At 42.8% G+C, this 22,500-nt stretch overlaps 2 protein-coding genes and 1 long non-coding RNA gene across 4 annotated transcripts in view; 1 reads left to right on the top strand and 2 right to left on the bottom strand.

Moving 5' to 3' along the window:
• myo5aa (myosin VAa) overlaps window positions 1–12,978 on the bottom strand; it is a 60,198-nt gene extending 47,220 nt beyond the window's left edge. The window contains exons 1-2 of one of the 2 annotated variants that reach the window (XM_066685727.1): window positions 12,961–12,978; window positions 12,343–12,490 (exon numbers count right to left, since the gene is read on the bottom strand). In XM_066685727.1, the coding sequence (XP_066541824.1) occupies window positions 12,343–12,369 (27 nt within the window). In that variant the 5' untranslated portion in view covers window positions 12,370–12,490; window positions 12,961–12,978. Of the gene's footprint in view, window positions 1–12,342; window positions 12,588–12,960 lie in introns of those variants that run through there. The other variant, XM_066685726.1, reaches the window with a different exon arrangement.
• A 937-nt stretch (window positions 12,979–13,915) lies between these two features.
• LOC136710037 (uncharacterized) lies at window positions 13,916–15,192 on the top strand. The gene is made up of 3 exons (XR_010804559.1): window positions 13,916–14,172; window positions 14,758–14,822; window positions 15,040–15,192. It is a non-coding gene; the product is annotated as an uncharacterized lncRNA (long non-coding RNA).
• Window positions 15,193–15,343: 151 nt separating this feature from the next.
• Window positions 15,344–21,116, bottom strand: arpp19a (cAMP-regulated phosphoprotein 19a). The gene is made up of 3 exons (XM_066685651.1): window positions 20,925–21,116; window positions 18,628–18,750; window positions 15,344–17,380 (listed from the first exon to the last, which is right to left on the bottom strand). Exons 1-3 carry the CDS (start codon window positions 20,979–20,981, stop codon window positions 17,210–17,212), a joined length of 351 nt encoding a protein of 116 aa, XP_066541748.1. The 5' UTR covers window positions 20,982–21,116; the 3' UTR covers window positions 15,344–17,209.
• Between the last annotated feature and the right edge of the window lie 1,384 nt (window positions 21,117–22,500).

Raw genomic sequence — 22,500 nt, 5'->3', positions numbered from 1 at the left:
CAGCTTTCAGAATTAACCCAAAGACCCGAGTTCATGTGAAGAACCGATAAAAACAGGAAGCAGTGCTTTGGTAAATCGACTCGAATGAATGAAAATAAAACAATAATAAACTCACAGCTGTTTCAAACTGACTGCGGGAGAATAATCCTCAGTGACATTCCCCATTGCTACACATTAACGTGTCACGCTCGCTCACGTCCTGTCACGGTACACACTGGTCACTCACAAGTATCACGTAACACACTGGTCTTAAAACTACACCATTAGGTTACAGCTAATAAAAACATGACGGCAGAGTATTAGATTACACTCTGAATTACAGAAAAATACATGAATTACTCAAATAAAAACTGAAGGTTACAGTGAAATTATAATCGTAAAACCACAGGTGAAATTAGACGCAACGGTAAAATCCAAATGACTTAAAATTATTCAAATGGAAGACAGACAGAATCTTATTTCTTTTATAACAAACACACACTAAATATTTCCTTAAAACAAATTTAGCTCTGAAGCCCCTTATACGTCTTTATAAAAGGAATCAGCGACAGTGATGGGGGGGGGGGGGTGTGATGGGGGGGTGGTGATGGGGGGGTGGTGGTGATGGGGTGGTGATGGTGGTGGTGGTGATGGGGTGGTGATGGTGGTGGTGATGGTGGTGGTGGTGATGCGGGGGTGGTGGTGGTGGTGTGATGGGCTCGTACACGTGGATGAGTCACAGCAGTGCTGCTGGAGTGTTAGTTTTAAACACCTAAGTGTTAGTTGGATGTTTCTGGTGGCGGACCAATCCCAGTCCTGCTGAGAGAGCAATGTGTTTATAAACTCTACCACCACGTCAATCATTACCAAAAGCAACCATAGTCATTACCATAGAAACCTTTATGAAATTCCAAATCATTCACATGGGGCTGCATTTTTTGTTTAATTCGATGCCGTAACACTACACCAATGATCTTCATATAAAATCTGTATTTGTGCTTCCAGTGTGTGGTCAATGCAGTGATCAGCTTTTACACTCAAATCACACACTTCCTGTAGTTTAGAGAGAGAGAAGAGAGAGAGAGAGAGAGAGAGAGAGAGAGAGAGGAGAGAGAGAGAGGAGAGAGAGAGAGAGAGAGAGAGTGAGAGAGAGAGAGAGAGAGAGACCCATGTCTCTGGAGAGGGACCTGTCCCCGAGCTGGGATCCTAGCAACAGAGAAGCAGGAACAAGAGAACTGGGGGTAAAAATAGAATCTCATCCTGAACTGCCTTACTCACACTCTCCCTCTTCCTCACTCTCTCGCTCTCTCTCTCTCTGACACACACACACACACACACACACACACAGACTGACTGCTGTGAGTACATCTGTTCTCTTTTTCTCCTCTACCCCTTAATATTACTTTCTTTCCACACACACACACACACACACACACACACACAGACCTAATTTTGTTAACCCTTACGGCAACATTGGCTTTTGCAGAAGCCTACTGACCAATCACAGTGTCTGTTGCTGTAAACTGTGAGAATTCTGGCCAATCAGAGCTACAGATGATATTCTGCGGGTGTTTTGATGAATCACAGTGTGCACATATAACAATACAAAGTCCTCATTTTGACCAAAATATAACAAGCTCTTTAAGCCTCTGATAGAGTCAAAACATGTTTGTACGCGTTTGTCCAACGGGACCCCCCCCCCCCACACACACACACACACACACACACACACACACACACACTCACACAGATTACTGGTTATTGTAGGAGGGGATTCAGGAGAGACTACGAGGGGAGGGGTTTGGGGAATGGTAAGGGGAGAACACACATATGATAATCTCCGTGTGACATTAAACCACTTGATTCAGCAGTGCACACACACACACACACACACGATCCCAGTGTGTTAATCCTGGGATCCAGCATGGCTCAATTTAAAAGCACATGTAAAATGATGCAATACAAATATGCTTCTAATATTTCATCCAGAACGGTTGAATTGTGAGATCCTTTATAAAGTGCTTTAACAGAAAAAACTCAGTGTTATTTGTGTCAGACTACTGTTCACACTGGGCCTGGGTGTGTGTTCACAGCCCCTAGTTCACTAGTGTGTGTTCACGGTTAAATGCGGAAGACACATTTCGTTGTACAATGACAAATAATTGCACATTATCATTATTATTTACAGTGTTGATTTCACAGCTTCGTTAATGTGTGCCACAACGTGAACTGAACCTAGAGTTAGAGGATGAGAAGAGCAAGGTCTTTCCATTGTCAGTTTTTTTGCTGTGACTTTGAGGAATTATTTGCTGACACCTGCTCAAACCGCAAATCAGGCCATTACGATAAGTGGGAGCTCAGCTGGAGCTCAGTTGAAGCTCATTTGTTCAGTTAACCCCCACCACCCCCACCTCACACTGCAGAGCAGACTGATTCCCGTGAACCTGAAATTTGATCCAGTTTGGGGGTGGGCGATATGGCTCTAAAAAAATAACATGATATTATTTCAGGGTATTTTTGGGACAATGATATTCTTGGCAGCATGACAAAAAAACACTAAAAATATATTTTATTAATTTGAAGAACATTTTATTATGCAACAAAATAAAATTGTAATTTATACAAAGATAATGATTTTGTATAATATACTGTAACAAATATCTACTGTCACCCGGAGGAAACCCACACAGACACAGAGAGAACACACCACACTCCTCACAGACAGTCACCCGGAGGAAACCCACACAGACACAGGGAGAACACATCACACTCCTCACAGACAGTCACCTGGAGGAAACCCACACAGACACAGGGAGAACACATCACACTCCTCACAGACAGTCACCCGGAGGAAACCCACGCAGACACAGAGAGAACACACCACACTCTTCACAGACAGTCACCCGGAGGAAACCCACGCAGACACAGAGAGAACACACCACACTCCTCACAGACAGTCACCCGGAGGAAACCCACGCAGACACAGAGAGAACACACCACACTCCTCACAGACAGTCACCCGGAGGAAACCCACGCAGACACAGAGAGAACACACCACACTCTTCACAGACAGTCACCCGGAGGAAACCCACGCAGACACAGAGAGAACACACCACACTCCTCACAGACAGTCACCCGGAGGAAACCCACGCAGACACAGAGAGAACACACCACACTCCTCACAGACAGTCACCCGGAGGAAACCCACGCAGACACAGGGAGAACACACCACACTCCTAACAGACAGTCACCCGGAGGAAACCCACACAGACACAGGGAGAACACATCACACTCCTCACAGACAGTCACCTGGAGGAAACCCACGCAGACACAGGGAGAACACATCACACTCCTCACAGACAGTCACCCGGAGGAAACCCACGCAGACACAGAGAGAACACACCACACTCTTCACAGACAGTCACCCGGAGGAAACCCACGCAGACACAGAGAGAACACACCACACTCCTCACAGACAGTCACCCGGAGGAAACCCACGCAGACACAGAGAGAACACACCACACTCCTCACAGACAGTCACCCGGAGGAAACCCACGCAGACACAGGGAGAACACACCACACTCCTCACAGACAGTCACCCGGAGGAAACCCATGCAGACACAGAGAGAACACACCACACTCCTCACAGACAGTCACCCAGAGGAAACCCACGCAGACACAGGGAGAACACACCACATTCCTCACAGACAGTCACCCAGAGGAAACCCACGCAGACACAGGGAGAACACACCACACTCCTCACAGACAGTCACCCGGAGGAAACCCACGCAGACACAGAGAGAACACACCACACTCTTCACAGACAGTCACCCGGAGGAAACCCACACAGACACAGGGAGAAAAAAAAATACACAGCATACACCTCAGGTTATGCTGTTGGGGATGTGTCCTGGACGCTCTGTGGTGAGAGGAGAGCCACAGTGAAGGTCAGCAGAGGCCGTCCATGGACTAGGGCTTAGAGTAAATATCTCACTGGAGAATTAACCCTGGTTTAGTTTTGGCTAATCCCAGAGTGGTGAACTACACCTCTGATCTGCTTCAAGCTTTACTAGCCCTGCCAAACCACACACACACACACACACACACACACACACACACATTCCCAGACTTCTTTGCCCTGTCCTTTCCCTACGTCCAATTCACATCAACATCGTGAGTAAAACAGCACAGCACTGATCTCACAATCATGCGCACTCCAGTCTGAATGCCTTCAGTCATCTGTACAGACAGTTCCTCACAGAGAACATGACATAACCAGTGCACTTATAAAATCACAGAATAAAAGAGGGTCTCTCAGCGAGGTCTGTTCACAGCCAAAAACAAGATTAGCTACGAAGCTGGAAGGCTATCTGCTTCACTCTGGGAGAGGTTTCCCTACAAAACTACACGTATGGATAAATGGACGTCTAGAATAGGGTAGGAAATGTGGCAAGTAAAATATCAATAGCATTTTTGTAATGTGACACAAAGCTGCAGTCCAGCCGACAGCGTCCTGTGTCACTGATGAAGGACTAGAGGACGAGCGACACACACTGTGCAGCGACAGATGAGCTACTGTCTCTGACTCTACATCTACAAGGTGGACCAACGAGGGAGGAGTGTCTCACAGAGTGGACAGAGAGTGGACACAGGGTTTAAAAACTCCAGCAGCACTGCTGTGTCTGATCCACTCTACACCAGCACAACACACACTAACACACCACCACCACGTCAGTGTCACTGCAGCGCTGAGAATGATCCACCACCACATCACACCTGCTCTGTGGGGGTCCTGAGCGCTGAGGAACAGGGGGGAAGGGGGATAATTGTAGAATTAAAAAGTGCTCGTGTGTGGTCAGTGAGTGTAAATACAAGGTACGTGTTTCTAATCCAGTGACCGATCCGTGTATATTCTCTGTTGGAATATGTATAAAGCTCTTCTGTTCCTATTTGAATTAAAAACAATAAAATGTATATATTTTTAAATGGTTAAGGGTTAATTTGGTATATAACCCTAATCTACACAAAAAGAAATTAAAATATTGTTCCCTTCCTTTAATAAACCAGCTGTACTCGGCCAGGCTGTGCTTTAGCTTAGCTTTAGCCTGCGAGACAAAAACACTGCCTCAGGGAAATTGATTAGCTCTGTCAGAGCAGAGAAATACGAGTTCAGGAGAAAGGCCACAGCCCTTTTCCAAAGACACAACACACACTCAACTGGATTGCTTTCGCCCCATAATCCTTCAACATACACACAACGCACCTCTTCCCTCAGTCTTCACATGAACGGGGTTGAGTGTACAGGGTGAGAAACATAGCAAAAGTAAACTGATATTTTCAGGCTTTTTTAACTAAACATTAACTGTCTCTAAGTCATGACTCACAGCTCCCCATCCCCACCCCCGGAAAAGCAACTACAGTTTTAATGTTGACCCAAACTACAGTAAAATATGCTCAAGTTTGTGTAATCGCCATAGAATGGCACCTGCCAATACAATAAAACACTCTCTATGGTAGGGCTGGATGATTCTGCCAAAATTTATATCACAATATAATTCTGATATCGATATAAACTACAGAAAAACTGCCAGAACAAACAAAAAACATGACATCACCATCAAACAAACCTATTGGCTTTGTCAATACTAATATTTTTAAACTAACTTTAAAATGGAGGGCATTAAATTGGGCAGTGCCCCCTAATGAGTGTCAGTCAGTGACAGATGCTGTAAATAATGTGTACTGAAATATTTAAAGTGTGTTTAAAAATCACATCGTTGTTATTGAAACGTTTGATATTGTGATTTATATCGATATTGAATTATTGTCCAGCCGTACTCTAGGGTCCAACAGTTTCTCTGAATACTCTAGGGTCAGGTCTCTCTGTTGGGGATGTGTCCTGGACGCTCTGTGGTGAGAGGAGAGCCACAGTGAAGGTCAGCAGAGGCCGTCCAGGGACTAGGGCTTAGAGTAAATATCTCACTGGAGAATTAACCCTGGTTTAGTTTTGGCTAATCCCAGAGTGGTGAACTACACCTCTGATCTGCTTCAAGCTTTACTTGCCCTGCCAAACCTCACACACACACACACACACACACACACACACACACACACACACACACACACACCTCTGCCCTGTCCTTTCCCCATGTCCATTTCAGACTTCATGTGATGGACTCATTCATATACCAACCCCCTCCGCCACCACCCACCCACACCCCATGTGGCGGAACGCAATCAAAACCTCACTGCAAATGTTCCGTCACATGATACGAAACTTTAAGAAAATAGAAGCTGTTACTAAAGAGAAACCAACACCTGGTTAATCCCTTTATTTCAGTAGAGGCATTAGGACACTTACCACAAGGTAATTGTTTTGCCTTGGTGCTACACGACCGGCTGAAAATGAACACGATAAACGTATGTGTGCCAGTGTAATAATGATGGGAACCTCCACTCTGGACCTCTGACAAGCGGGTGCTCCGTAGCACTTGTAAATCTGCTCAAAGCCACTAGCAGATTAAAGACTTAACTCTTTAAGTCTCAGAAGTCAAATATCTCACAGCTCTCACACACCCTCTCTTCTCTCGGCACGGTGGGTAACATTTTTAAAAAGTGCAATAACAGATTTAAAACTAGGACACAGACTATTTATAAGAATATAAGCTAATAATCAAGTTAAAATGAAAGATTTAAAAGATAAATATAAGCAGAAAGATAAGTGACACCATATAGCCTTTAGATAGAAGTGAAAGGAGCTAAAAACAAACTAAATATCAATCTTTTCTCCTGAAATTAAGGGGTTTAATAGAAGGTTTGCCCTTTTTCAGAGCCTCTACTCTTTTTTTATCCAAAGAAGACTAGGATTAGCAGAAACAGCAAAAGATTGGCATGAGAACTGAGACAAGTGAGAGAGAGAGAAAAACAGAGTGAACTAGCTAGCGTTGCTAATCTCGCATCATTACAGTGTAGACTATCACATGACGAATACTCATGTGAGACTCTGCTGCTGCTTCGCTGATCCTCCCTCCACCGCTTCACTCCTCTATCCCTTCATTCATGCCTCCATCGATCACTTTACCCAGCAGCAAGCTATACTTTAGCTACAGTTAATAACACGCCCAAAAAGAGAGACAAACTCCACTAGGCTAAGGCTAAGGCTAAAGCTAGACACTGAATCAGGAAATCTAGTGCTTTAATGTGATCAGTATAATCCAAAGTAACAAAAAATAACAGATAACACATTTAAATTACATTTGTTCCAGGTTTTCTATTGGAACTGTATCTGGGTCATTCCCAGAGAAAAACCGTATTGTTTAGAGGTTGCTCTATTAAGGCTCATGAAACAAATTCTCCAAATAGGACACTAGACACGAGAGAATGAGATAAAGGAGATAAAGGAGAGACTAGGGTTTGGATCTTCTGGCAGTTCTGAGCAAAATGAATGTTTTTCCTGAGATTTACTAAGATTCAAGGCGAGACATATGTGAGATCACTGAGGTCTACAACTGAGGAGCAGGAGACTTATGCTGAAGTCTCTTTTGTTTTTTCATCTTGTCTCATTGTAACCTAGGAGATACTACAGAGACACTAAGGAGACCTCCCTTTTGATTTTTCTTGTTCCTATACTAACTACGGTACTGAGGGAGATGTACTGTGTGCTCAGTAACGTCTGTGAGCATCCAGCAGCATCTCAGCACAGGAACTGAAGAGAAGAACCAGTCGATTGTTCTCTTTCTGGAGCGTTATGATTTCTTTTTTTAAATAAATAAATGATGCGACCCAATCAGGAAACAGCAAGGCAACAACACCCACACCTTTAAATTACAAACAGAGACTGAAAAGGAACGGAAAAAAATGAAAATGAGGAAATCTGAGCAGAATTAATAATGTGATTTAAACAAACTCAAAATATTGTTTGTGAATTACACTGAGAGTACGTTAACTAGTTACTACCCACCTACTACAAACTATCTGTCCAAAACTGACAGTCTGGAGAGCTAGGGTCTGGGTCTGACTTAGACACATCTTTAGGCATTCTTCCAAAAGTAACAATGCTAAACGGGCCCTAATTGAATTTGACTGGATGGGATACCCACATGCCTCACATCATCTTCGTCCATGACATCACGAGAGGCTCCCGAAAAAGAATCACTCTCCGTGTTACAACAATAATTTCCTTATTTTCTAGAACTGTTCAGAGACTAAATAACATTTTTGCAAAACTAACAGCCGCAAAGAAGCTCTAAACTAAATCAGGTTCTATCAATCATGAAAACCAAGACGCTCAGGGAAAAAGAACAAAACAAAACCCTCAAAACCAAGAAAACAACAAACATAAACCAACAGCGAAAACACAACGCACCAGAACCGAAAACTTACTTTGATGAACATAAAATCCAACTCCTGGTTCATCTTTACAGCTCAACAATGGCCTATTTCATTCTGAGACGTGGACGCCTGCCCCACTTCCTTCTTCTTCAGGAGACGCGTGATGTCTCCAGAGGCTTTTCGATGTTCCTGATTGGGTCCTTGGGTCCCAGATGAATGAAGTATATAGTTATTTTTTTAATGTTTCTGAACAAAAAAAAATGTTCAGAAACATAAGGGCTTTTCTGTCTTCTTCCAGGTTCTGAAGATTTCTACAGACCAGTGTTTACTCTGAAATTATTGCTTCTTTCAGCCTTCGTAATACCAGCCAGATCCATCCAGCATCACATGAGAGAGAATAAAAGGTTTGTTGTTAATTGCATCTGTGTAAACACTATTCAGCATCCCTCTTTCATGGGCTCTTCCAAAATGGCTCCCTATTCCTTATTCCCTACATCATTCAGTATATAGTGCACAATAATAGGGAGCTGAATTCAGGAGGGTAGTGTTTTGGACACTACCTCAGGCAGGTTTTTTCTTCTTTTATCCAAACAATGCAGGGGATTATGGGTAAACTGCTATCTGCTTGTGTACATGGGTTGTGCACTGCTTTCTGCTTTTTGAGGTGCTTTGTGGGATTGTTTGAGTCCACCATGTTTTCAAACAACTGGAACCTCTAAAACAGGGCACAGCGCAGGTTCCATATCAGGACAAACAATCATATTTAATAAAGGAAATATTTAGTAAGATTAATATTTGCTGTGAAGCTTTTTGGGAATTTTTTTTGTATAAAATTGATTACATTTGCTGTTTACATTCATGCACTTAATTTTAATGGTAGATATTATTTGGTGCATTATTTTATACAAAATAAACATCCTGGTAAATTACTATTGTTTACAAAATAACCACAGATTTTCAGAATTATTATTATATACTAATTATTTAGGAAAATAAAACTTTACCATTTATTTTGTTGCAATAATAATATGTTCTTAAAGTAATAACATATTCAGTGTTTTGTAATTTTGCCAAGAATATCGTTATCACAAAAATACACTAAATATCGTGACAAATCACCCACCACCGAGAACCTGTTTAAAGGCCTGTTTAGAGAATATCATGTGTTCAAATACAGGAGGGGGTCCTAAGCAGCACAGACACCCTAGTGGTCACCTGATGTTAGGTGATGATGGTGATACCACAGCCATCTGTAACAGAGGGTCCAAGAGAGCTTAATGTTCCCCTCCAGGCTGAGAGGCTGAGCTCCAGTTTCACGTCTCTCTGTAAAAGCTCAGTTCACTGATGCTGATATAGAACCACACCATCTCTTTTTCAATGCGCAATACCAGCAGAGGTAATTTTGTCAGTTCTACAAAAGTAGTGAAGGTCGATATCCAATCTTAACACTAATGACGGCGTATGATCTGAGTGAGGAAGGAGGCGCTGCTGTTCTCCCACGGTTCCGCCAGACAGGAACCAGTCTCAGAATCTTGAGTTGTTGCTGGTTTAGCGACAGCACCCTCCCTCTCTGCATCAATGGAGGTTTATTTGGCTGCAGAAAACACACACACAAAGCAGCAAGTGTTCTCCAGAAAACGTTATAAACATGGCTCTGGACATGACCTGAGACCAGGGAGTGGAAGATTCTGAAAGGGGGGGGGGGGGGGGGGAGGTTTAAATCTTGCTTCACCAGGCTCCGAAAACTCAAACAAGGACCGGGCAACCTTCAACTCTCAGAGGTTTCCTTTAAAGTCTGCAGACACCTGCTGATCCAGTGTTCAGTCTAAAACCCAAGGGTTTCATAGAACATCTCTGTGTTAAATCTAAACTCACATTAATGTCATACAAAGGAACAAACTGCCAACTGTGGAAGTTCCGTTCAGTTTGACCATCCTCTCCTGGGACAGGTCATGATTTCCCACACTGAACAAATCAAATTAAAACTGATATAATATTCATTCTGTGGGAGCACAGTCATCTACACTTTCACTGTGATGGTGCCATACACTGTACCTTTAATCAGGGAACATTGCTGTATGTTTTTCAATGAGAATTGTAGATTTTAACTGTTATATATTTTATATTTATATTTAACACAGTTCTACAATGAAAGTCTACAGAGATCCCTCTCTCCTTCTGGAGAAGAGAATGTAATGAACCTTTAAGGAACACGACTGGACTCTAACACCACTGCTGTACCTTTAAAGACAATAACGTACCTCTCCTGTACCTTTTTCTTCCCCTGAGAGAGTAGGTACTATCTCTATTATCATTGGGAGAGTTTGATTACGAGTGATTTTACAGGGGTCCGTCTCCAGAGATTCCAGGAGAGCACTGTGTTCTCCTCCAAAGCCACTTTCATGCGTGACACTTCCAGTTTTCCAGAAGGTAACGTTCCTGGGAATTCACAGTAAATTCATGACGGCTCATAACTGGTTTCAAATGTGGAAAATGTCCAGACCTGATTCTCCCAACATTTTCCAGTGTTGATCTGTGTGTTACTCTCCACTAAAAAGATAAAGGTGGCGCTTCATAAAACGTCATATAATGAAAAAGCCAATTAGAACCAAGTTCATTAGCATATCAGTCTTAAGCTCATTTCGAGGCAGCGACACATGCCTCGACATGCCGTGTGCCATCAGTGAAGCCAGTCACCCCGACCACACACCTCACGCGGCACCACGTCAGTAGCACACGCCATCAGTGCACAATAGGCTTTGGGTCTAATTTTGACACGTGCGACGCACCATTAATCTAGCTGTTTCTGTGAAGAAACACTGCATCATTCAGCGCTCGTGCCAATAGACAGCTATATTTTAAACTGTAGCAGCATTTGAGGCGTTCAGACCCTGACCTTGTAACAGTAATGAGACCCACAGCGTGATGTGGCAGCGACTCGCTGCATCTTTCTGACACTAAACGTATGAAAAGCATATGGAGCCAAATACGATGTGTTTAACAATAAAAGGAAGAGAAAGCTTGGAAATTGCTGGTGTGAAAATCAGCAACGACTCTGGTACACATCCACACCGATAATAAAAGTGGATCTCGGGGAAGGAAAATGTAGGACCTTGGCCCTTTAAATGGAACAAATACGGTGACAGTCGAGAACTGAATACAGCTCCATCATCTCTCTCTGGAGTCTAACCTCAGGCTTGTGTGAATACACAGCACATAAAATATTGCCCTGTGATGGGGGATGGGTAAGCCTCATTTCTTTCAGCTGTTCCTTCATGCCTTCTCTCCTCCAACTATTTTCACGCTTCCACCATTTCTTTCTCATTTAATTCGCATTCGATACCGTACTGTTATCCTTTCTTCCCCTCTCTCTTCCTCCCTTTAATAGCACGTTATTTTTTAAGGGAAACAATCTGGGGTCATTTACTAAGAGTGCACCGAGGACCTTTACAGGAGGAAAAAGCTGCTACGGCCGCAAACCAAAATAACACCTATCAAAACAACAGGGTGACGTCACAGAGCCTGTAAACGTGACGTCACCGCCTATGCCGGGCAACATCAGCATCGGTGCCCAGCCCTCCCCCTCCCTCACTGCGGTGTCTGCATCCCAACACAAAACACAGCACAGCACACAAAACCACCCCCTTCAGCTGAAAGAAGATGGAGAAATGCACAATCAGCTTCTGCTCTGGGTTTAGATTCATTGATTTATTTGATGTTGCTACGTATGTCACGTAAAGGACACGTAAAAACAGGGCTCAGAAAAATTAAGTCCAACTCAAACCACGTTAAACAACCAAAACAGCACATATTTCACACCATTACACTGAACCACTGGATAGTTTTATCGTTAACTGCTGAAGCCTCCACAATCCACATGCATCCATCCACATTGACCGTGTGTTATGATGATGATGATGATCCACATTCAAACCAAACGCACTGAGCGCCCCGTTTAAACGAATCCGAGCAAATCTCATTCAGTCTCTACAGTGGCACTCCACCCGACTACACAGAAACAAGCCCTCTCACCTTTGTGTAGAGCTCGGACGCAGCCATGGCCGTGTATCTGTGCCTCTATCTACCGTCCAGTGTTCATTAAAGACGCATCCAGGCCTCGCTCCTTTCTCTCCTCCCTCTCTCTCCACCCTGGAGCTCCCCCGCGGCTCTTCACTCGCTCCTAGTGGGAATAAGGGACCCGTAACTCAGCTTGATCATGGCCCCTCTGCCGCTCCTTGGTGCTCTGTTGGCGTGGTGCTTTGATAGACTGGGGGAAATGATTTGTGGTGTGTGTGTGTGTGTGTGTGTGTGTGCACCGAGGTGCTCTTGTAGTTGAGGAAAAACAAAGTGAGGGCACCCCCTGGTGGTCGGAACCGGGAAATAGGTTCTGATGAAGAAGGCTCAGTCGTGTGTATAAAAAAAAAAAGTAAAAACATACAAAAGAAGACCTCTTACCTGTTTTTGCTTAGCATTTCATTCATTAATATTTAATGATATTGAAATTATCTATTTATCAATCAATGTACCAACATTTGTTTTTGGACCGTGGGACCCCCCGGAGGAAACCCTAATGGACACAACTAACTCCTCACAGTCACCCAGAGCAGGGCTCAAACCCACAACCCCAGAACCACTGGGTAGTGATGCTACCTGCTGCACCACTGTGACATCAATGCGCTAAAGAGCAAGGCCTCTTGAAGCAGAAGAGCAGCCATGATGCTTCTATGCTATGAGTTCCCAACAGCACTACAGCGCCCATAGCAACACCACAATGAGCATGTGCCAATTCCCAGTGCACGCGGAAGGGGTAGGAACTCAGAATGTCCAATGACACCTGCTCCGTGAGAGCCCTATGGAGGGCCTTGTTGAGTTTTCCAAAGCCTGCTGTTCCCATTAGAAACAGGGGAGCTGTGCCAGTGGAAAAGTGACCAGTGACCAGGTCTCAAATAAGCGAGTAGAGCTGAGTAGGGGTGAGCAGAGTAGGTGCCATGCAGTGGAAAATGCCATGACTCTACAGGCCTCGGGGGGTATTACGTAAAGAAGGATTTCTCAGTTAGCTAGATAAGTTAAGCCCAAAGTTGAGGACCTTCCCATAGGAATCTCCCTCAGCTCTTTTCCTATTGGGTGGACTTGACTTTGGGCTTGAGATATCTGGTTAACTGAGAAATCCTGCTATAATCTGCTTTGAAATTCCAAAGGGGGGGGGGGTGTGCTTATCTGAACCTATATGTGCTTTTAGGTCCTTTACACCTTTATTTGCTGCACATTGGAAAACATGAGAATGTCTTTTTTAATTTATCCGAGGCTTTTCCGTTTCGGCATAGCTGCTCGAGATGAGGGTAGGTACAGGAGCTTTGCCTGAGGTAAACAAGAACTACTGACGTACAGACTGACCAATTAAATGTTTACAGAGAAGGTTATCGACCAATAACGGTAGCTCTACAGTCAGACCGTCCAATCAGAAGATTGTAGGCTACTTCACCACGCCCCCTTCTCACTCAAGCGAACCGATCGGAGTAGGGGAGGGCGGGACTAGTTTGTGAACGAAACTTCTCGAAGTTCTATGTAAGCTCTAGAAAAACAAAATGCCGGACGTTTGTGAAATTCCGCCCGGACATTTTTTTAAGTCTAAAAAGGAGGACATGTCCGGGTAAAAGAGGACGTCTGGTCACCGTAGGTAAAAGACTAATGCCCCAGACAAGCACTTACCCAAAACGCAGAGGTAAAACTAAAGGCGAAAAAGGCATACAAAAAGATTCAAAACCAAACCAAGAAAATCAATAAACAACAGTGACATGGTGTATGCTGGGAACTACTCTGCATCACACCCCAGGAGCACTCCATGACACCGTCGAGCCTATGGTGACTCCACATTATTATTAACATTATTGACTGACATTTCTACACACTTCTGTTTCTCCTCATTAACACAGAAGCTCCTTTTTCTTTCAGCCTTCTCTATTTTCTCCTCCTTCATTCTTTCTTTTGTCTTCTTTGGGATTACATCTCTATCTTCAGGCACCTTTTCCTCATCTTCTCAAACGCTTTGGTTTCTTTGGTGACAGAACTTCACCCTCACTCTGGACTGAGATTAGTTTTGACAGACGTCTTGTAGAGGACGGTTGTCCATCTGTCCCATCTCTCCCTCCATCAGCTGGTGGTTCATCTCCTCTGTTTTTATACAGACTCACAATCTCTTCCTCTGAGCAGTTTAGGAGAAACAAGAGAAATCCCTGAAGTGTCGGAGATAATTACTTGAATTGTTTGGGTCCTACATCGTTAACATAACTGTGACTGTTTTCCTTAAGATTTATTTATTTATTTGTGATTAATATATAATTACTTCTCTCTGAATTATTTTAATCTTGTCGATACCCTACATTCCCATAAATATGGGGACCTCTACACTTCCAAAGGTTATTGTAACTTTAATCCTCTTTATTGCAGTAACAGCTTCTCCAGTTCTGAGAAGGCAGTGCTAGATGTTGGAGCATTTGATGGGATTCAGGAAGGTAATAATGAGCGTACTGACGCTGGATCAGACACCACTAAGACTCATCAAACTATTCTCTTACTGTGATATGAATTAATATTCACCCAGGAGTTTTAACTTTTGATTGAAAAATCCAGTCTTTAAATATTTTAATTATACATTAAACAATGCATATCAAGGCTGTCCAGAAAAAAAACAAAAAAACATCTCCATTTCTGTTGTTATTTGGTTTTCAGCTTCACAGTTGTGCCTCAAACTGTGTGAAAAGTTGACCATGAACAGACCGATGGAAATGATCCAACGTGACCTTGGAATAAACCCTTACACTGACTTCCACTGAAAATGAATCCAGTTTTCCCCCATTCTCCTGTAAAATTACTAAATGTTTGTCTTTGAACATCAGCTTTATTTGATTCTATATCATTGACATTCACATCACTATCATTTCAATGAGTCCGCTTCACTGTGAGATGATAATAAAGATCAGAGAACATGTACAGGTTTGCAAAACTATTTTATTTACAAATCAAATGGCACAAAAGTGACGTTTTAGTGTATAGTGCTTCAAATCTGACTAGAGGACCTTAATGAAAACAGTGTGCCACAGCTCTGCGGCTGTGCTCCAGACTGATGGAATCGTGCTGTGAGGCCTGTTACTGAAGGGATAGGAGCGGGCGATATGATGCGTTACATTTTTATATTGTTGTAGTTGTTTTTTTTTTTGCACTGTATGTGGTGTATCATCGATATTATTCCAGTCCTGATCAGAAACAAAAAATCTGAAAATCACAATATCCAAGACCTACATGAACTGTATTGTAACAATCAGCTGATTCAATGGCCGTCGATTTCGTCATGTTTTAATTGCACCAATGTATTCATTATAACTATTTTAAATTTGTCTGTTCTTCATTAAAAACAGATTTTAGAGCATTTTTAATTGGACGCTATTCTGCTGGTGCTCGTTTTTACTCCAACCTCCACAAACAACGCTTATTACAGTATCGTAGCACGTATCAGTGATCGAGGACATGTCGTCACATTTTGTGACGTATTTTTCTCATTGTCCCATATCGCTCACCCTAGCCAAACACTAGCCTCCAGGCTGAAGACGGCGAAGCAGTGCCAAAAGCTTTTTCACCCGACCTCGCTACAGCAGTATGGTCCTTTTTGGGTCTTTAAAGCGGAAATGTTTACAAAACAAAAGAAGAAAAGAGAGACAAATTCATGATGTGCAGCTGAAATACGTCATAAGTTGCATTCGATCATTCGAGCTACTCCAGTCGTTTATAAGCTTCAGGAATGGTGTAACTTTAACAAAACTCGACTAAAATGTTTTTGTTTCTTTTTTAAAAGCCCACTGTTTCAACTCTCAACACAAGCAAATATGTACACATTCATCTACAACGCCTACTGCACATAGAAATCTTTATAAAGATTTTCGTTAACCCCCCCCCGCCCTACACAAGCCATGGGCTGGAACGACTCCGCGCCTAGGCCCTGCACACTTCTATCTTCAGTGTATTTTGTAGATGGAGGTAAAATGAACACCAACCAGAATGAACAGAAAATGAAGGGAAGAGACAGAAGCCACACTCTCAGGACAGATGTGTTTAAAAAAACAATTGCGTTTTCATTATTTCATTGTTTCAGGAGCTAAAACCCTCTGACTGTGTTAAAAGCAATAGATCAGTGTCGATTAATATTAATTCCACATGTTTTATTTACTCAAGGTTGACCCTTAATATTGATTTACTTTGAAAAGATTTTCTAATAATTTCACACAAACACAAACAGGATTAACATATGAACTGTTTCCAGGACAACACTGGCTGCAAGTTCCAGCCAATGATTGAATATATCATATTCAACATGTACATGCATACACATCTGTGAATAAAGCCTCCCTTTAATATCATTACTCCTTGCTTTGAAGTGAACAATCTCTTTAAACATCTGTTAATTTTGTCAGTGCTGGATTCTACTTGTCGCCGCAACTGCAGGAGATGGAAATAACTGTTACGATGAGCCTTCTACAAAGGTTTCCATTTAAAAGCTGTACTTCGATTAGAGCGACATGCACCATCAAAAAAAGAGAAGTTCTGAAAGGTCAAACTTGAAAAATGCACTTACGGGGTTAAATCAGTTTTACCATTAGCAACCGCTACATGAAACACTACGTTTAGACGGGTACTAAACATAGCCACCTTACCAGGTTTGTGAGGGAACGAGAAACAGAAGTGGGCTAAACGTTTTGCCAAACAAAAATGCCAGCGCAGTCATTGAACACACCGGTTCTGAGAGTGTGAGGAGTGTTAGACATGAGTTTCAGTGAGAAAACGAATGAGGGAGAGAGCAGCATGTTGCATTGCGGAGAGCCGGACGCTGGGGGACAGAGTCTGTGGGTCAGCCGGCGAGTTTGCTGGCCACCAGCGAGGGTTTCCTCTGGGGCAGGTCCTGAGGTGTGGGGATGTGGTCGCCCGTTATCTCCGTCTTCTCCGTCTGCGCAGTCGGCAGCTGCTTGTTCTTTATCTTCGCCTTCGCCATGTTGTAGTCACCAGAGTCAAAGTACTTTTGCTGCACAGAGTGAGTTTAACAGTTTTAGAATAAGGAGTCGGAAAGCAGATTTAATCATTAAAATGTTCGAGGTTAGTTTTAAACTGAAGCTACTGCGATATAAACGTCCACAAACCCGCACAAGAAATATTCATTTTCTGAATTTAACATGAGTTACGCTGCACAACGTTCATGGCAAATTTAAGAAATGATATTTTGTCCAATATATTGAAGCAATCAATAAAAACTGCTCTAAAATTTGCTGGAAAAATCAGTTTGTTCCGTGAAGATGTATTTAATCAATGTGCTTTAGATTCTCACCAAACTTATTAAAAAACTTTCACATTTTATAATCGTATTACATTTATATCATATGTTTTGGCAAGTTTCGTATCAGAGTCCTGTTTCTCAGACAATGTGAAAATCATAAATCATACTTAGCTGCCCCCGAAACTCTCACTCGGACGCTGTGTTATAAAAGCTTCGTCTGTGTCAGTGCGCTGTGCACAACACAAGGCTTTATCAGACCCTTCAGGGGCTATAATATATTACTAAATGACTGTAGTGTGTATTCATGAGGTAGAGAGGAACAGAGAGGGAGAGACCGTTTTCACACAGGAAACGTCAGGTCAGTCTGGTCCGGACATTTTCCAGAGATGCCTTTTCACTTATGCAGCCTACAGCCGGCGAGTTTCGGCAGATGCATCCTCGCAACAGGAAACGTTCAGACAATGAGTGAGTGAGTGAGTGAGTGAGTGTCAGCCTCGTCTTCTGACACATTTAACATTCTAAGTGCTGAGAGCCAGGTGTTTATCTGAGCGCTGTGACTAACTTTACTGCTGTGAATGATTACTTCGAGCGCTCTCACCATCTCCTCTCTCCCCTGCTGTATTTATCGTAACCTGAAGCTGAGTAAGTTGCTGTGTTTGTGCCACTGTTGCCCTCGTGTGGTGGACGAGTCTAAACGTGACCGGCACAGAATCGGTTATAAGAGACCGATCGCCCAGTCGCAGATTATGGCCGATCACACTAAAAAACGGTCAACAGGTGCATCTCTGGTAGAAATGTAAAGTCTAAAAAGATTTCTGGCTTACTGTGTATGTGTGAAAGAGACTAGAGAGAGAGAGAAATACAGTTAGAGAGCAATACACACAGACAGAAAGAGAACTGGGAGAATGTGAGGGAGGGTGAAAAAAACATGAGAGAAATTAGAGAAAATGAACGAAGGACAGAGAGAGAGAAAGAGAGAGAGAAAGGGAGAGGCTCACCCCTTTCTGCAGTCTTTTCCTGAGCAGATCAGAGCCTCCAGCTTTTCCGCTCAGGTGTGGGTACTTGGCTTTGAGCTTGACCTCCTCTGCTCGCTCCAGACAGATCACTTTATTCTCCACATCCTGAAAACACACATCAGGGAATTTAACCATGGCAAGTATTAGAAACGATCTGCATATATTCCATCGCTGCGTTAACAAACGTTTTAAGCTAATCGTACACAACACTGGAAGAGGCTGTTTGACTTTGACAATCCTGAGAAGTTATGTGCTATGAAATGGTGGTTGTTTGCATTGTTATGGAATTGAACCAGACATCCTCCTCTAAAAAAAACTCCTTAAAGAAAGTTACTACGTGTTTATGTACAAAGCAGTCCCCGTCATTTTATCATTATCAAAAAGACAGCTCACGTTACCCATATTTTACTATATCTGTGTCATTCGGAGGTGGTCAAGCAACAGAAACATAAGTCAAACGGAGCCGTTCCACAGAAAAGCATTTATGATTTAGCCAAATAACACAGACTCAGACTTGAGGACTGTCACTCAGCTCTGTTCCTTTTACAAACATTTGACTTGAGACATTAGTCATCTGCTTAAAGTGCGAAATCCAGTTCTGTACCATTCCTCTGCCAGGTCATGAAATAAAGAAGTAAATGTTTTCTGGAAAACTAGTGATCCACTTATGCAGTATGAATCGAAATACACATTGCTAGGACAAAAATAAAAGGTAAACATGAAACAAAACATTTTTTTAACCACTAAACCAAACCTTTTTAGGCTTTCAACAGGTTTCCCGTTCTGGAAAGTCATTTATAATTTAAATGCTCCTTTACGTGTTCGAGGTTCTACAACAATCACTGTCTCTAATAATAAAACAGGAGCCTGGAAAACTCAAAACCAAGTTATTAAGACTATAGGATAATGCTATGGGCATCAAATAAATCATTTCTCCAGACAGGGGCCTAGGAAATTACAATTATACAATTATATCAGACGTGGTCATATCAAAGTTGGAGTTAAAGTGACTTTTTCATTATAAGGAAGGATTAAAAGCTTAGAGACAGCGATAAAACCCCCCACTGAGCGTCGTTTTTACGCCATTGTAAAGAATAAGCATTGGATTGGGCTCCATTACAAATCGAGGCCTAGTGTCCTAGGTAGTGAACATCTATCTAACAAGTGACGACAAAATACATTAGTGATACCTGTTCGTTTTTTTTCAAATTCGTTGTGGAATGATATTAACACAAACGTGTCTGTTCACTGTGAGATATTTAATATCAATGCAGGCTTCCTCTGTCTAAATTTACTTCACTCCCTACAGTGGCTATGCTAGCTCTTTCTCTGTTAATATTCCAGTGCCTTTCACATACACATTAAAATATCATCCTCGTTTACGACCCACTATTATCATCATCATCATGAGTTAAAGCTTGAAATAAGAAATTCATCACCGTGGAAAATGCAGCACTGCACTTCCTACAAATTCCGTATTTTTATTTTGTCTATTTTTAATATTTTCCACCACTTGGGCCTAGGAGATGCTAGCAGGAGCTGAGCCAACGTATCCTTAGCTGGTTTTCACAGAAAGTGGCTGATTAATCGTTATTCGGAATGGAATTCTCGATATTTATATAAATCTGTTTTTACTGTAACAACAATACACTGTTTAATAGCGCCGATAAAAATGTTACAACCAATGAGCTTATGTGTTTAGCGCCATTTAGCGCCATCGAATGCCAGATCCCATATCAGCGCCTAGCTCCCTAGGAAGTGATCGACTATCAAGTGGACAAATTGTAGTGAACACAAAAGAGATCACAATTAACTCATGAAAGAATATTTTCTACACAATAAGGTGAAATGCTGAGACTGTGTAATGCCATTACAGCATCAAACACGAGTGCCCCCGCACACTTTAACTGTTTTACACCCGGACACATAGACAAATGTGACCTTTAATTTAGTTCCCTACAAAGGGAAGAAGTGCTTGGTTTGAGGCGCAGCCCTATGTTGTAAGGCTTCGTCCGCTAATACAATAAACTGTTAAGAACCTTCTCAAGAAAAACAACCTGCGGACTTTATCAGACTTTATCAGGGTATGGGTTAAAGTGTCAATATATAAACAAAGCACTACAAACTTAAAAACGACAGTGCTTCTTTGCTTACATAAGAGTCAGAGCTGACGTTAGCTCACGTCGTTTATAGAAAGCTAGCGTTAAGCTGGGTGTTGGAAAAAAAGGAACAACAGACACAACCAAATAATGTTCTTTATTTAAATAAACTCGACTCACTTTCTGCTCCTCCACCGCCGTCTCTAAAGTCCTCGAGTCCTCGGTTTCTTCGGACATAGCGGTTTCCTTTCTCCCTTTTTTTGTTATTTAATTGAAACGTAATTCAAAACAATCCCCCGGGGCCGAGCTCTGACATTACCGTCCGCCCATTGAAGCAGTGTAGTGTTGGTCGGTCACGAACGAGTCGATTCTCTGAATCGACACGTTTAGGTGAACAAAATGAGTCGACTCATTATAAACTATTTTTTTTGTACGTAGAGTGTATGCCATAAAACGGGGATTCTCAGAAATCCTGCTTTTTGGTATAATCCTTGTTTGTCCTGAGTTTGTCTCAGTTTTGTATTTATCTATTTATTATATGATTAAATTTATCAATAACCAGTGGCACTGGTAGTGTCACAGTCACACATCTTCATTGAGGTTGTGGGTTCGAGACACGCTCCCTGGTGTGTTCTCTCCGTGTCTGCGTGGGTTTCCTCTGGGTGACTGTCTGTGAGGAGTGTGGTGTGTTCTCTCTGTGTCTGTGTGGGTTTCCTCCGGGTGACTGTCTGTGAGGAGTGTGGTGTGTTCTCCCTGTGTCTGCGTGGGTTTCCTCCAGGTGACTGTCTGTGAGGAGTGTGGTGTGTTCTCTCTGTGTCTGCGTGGGTTTCCTCCGGGTGCTCCGGTTTCCTCCCACGCTCCAAAAACACACGTTGGTAGATGGATTGGCGACTCAAAAGTGTCCGTAGGTGTGAGTGTGTGAGTGAATGTGTGTGTCTGTGAAGGACTGGTGCCCCCTCCAGGGTGTATTCTCGCCTTGCGCCCAATGATTCCAGGTCGGCTCTGGACCCACCGCGACCATGAACTGGATAAGGGTTACAGATAATGAATGAATGAATGAATAAAACAAGAATAATAAAAAATACAATTTGTTATGTGTTTTAGGAACCCTGGCAAGCGACACCTTTTTTTCAGGCCTACCTATTGGATAGCCTTGCCAGGTGAAATGAATACAGAAGCATGGCAGCAGCAGGAAAAGTGCAGCCCCACTCCTATAGTGGCTGAGGCATGCTGCCAATCAGCTGGCTCAGGAGGTGCTAGGGAGAAAACTGATGGACTACACAGGACCACGGAAATATACAGGTAAGCCTTAATTTAAATTTCTGAGAAGTTTAAATTAAAAAAGACGGCTAGATCTGACACTGTTTCTTTTCCTTTTTTCTTCCAGGAGAACTCATAGGTGTGGAGTACCTATATGAACAGACTGGCAGTGTTTTGGAGGACTGTAAATTGGCCATTTCAGCTCTTGAGACAGAGGACCTCACTGTGGCAGAAGATGAGGGCTTTGTGGAGACACTGCACTTTGAAGATTTAACTGTCCCAACCCTTGAAATGCCTGGGCAGTCCTCTGTTCCACCTGCTCTGATGACACCATCTGCTGTCCCTTCTACCTCTGATGCCCCTTCTGCGTCTGGTGGCCCCTGTGGTGTTTCCACTGCTACTTCCACCATTATCAGGCTTGATCCTCCTGCTTGTGCCACCACAAGTGTAGCTTCTGCATCACCACATGTTCCTGCTACCCTTATACCTGATACAT

This window comes from Hoplias malabaricus, chromosome 11 (assembly GCF_029633855.1).
Source record: "Hoplias malabaricus isolate fHopMal1 chromosome 11, fHopMal1.hap1, whole genome shotgun sequence".
In the NCBI taxonomy this organism is placed as follows: domain Eukaryota; kingdom Metazoa; phylum Chordata; class Actinopteri; order Characiformes; family Erythrinidae; genus Hoplias; species Hoplias malabaricus.
Note: the sequence above shows the minus strand (reverse complement) of the source record. Positions and strands in the feature narration are given on the sequence as shown.

Coding starts and splice junctions, on each gene's coding strand:
- arpp19a (XM_066685651.1), bottom strand. CDS start 20,981: ATGTCCGAAGAAACCGAGGACTCGAGGACTTTAGAGACGGCGGTGGAG. Junction 18,751..20,924: donor CGGCGGTGGAGGAGCAGAAA/GTGAGTCGAGTT, acceptor GTGTGTTTTCAG/GATGTGGAGAATAAAGTGAT. Junction 17,381..18,627: donor GGAAAAGACTGCAGAAAGGG/GTGAGCCTCTCC, acceptor CACTCTGTGCAG/CAAAAGTACTTTGACTCTGG.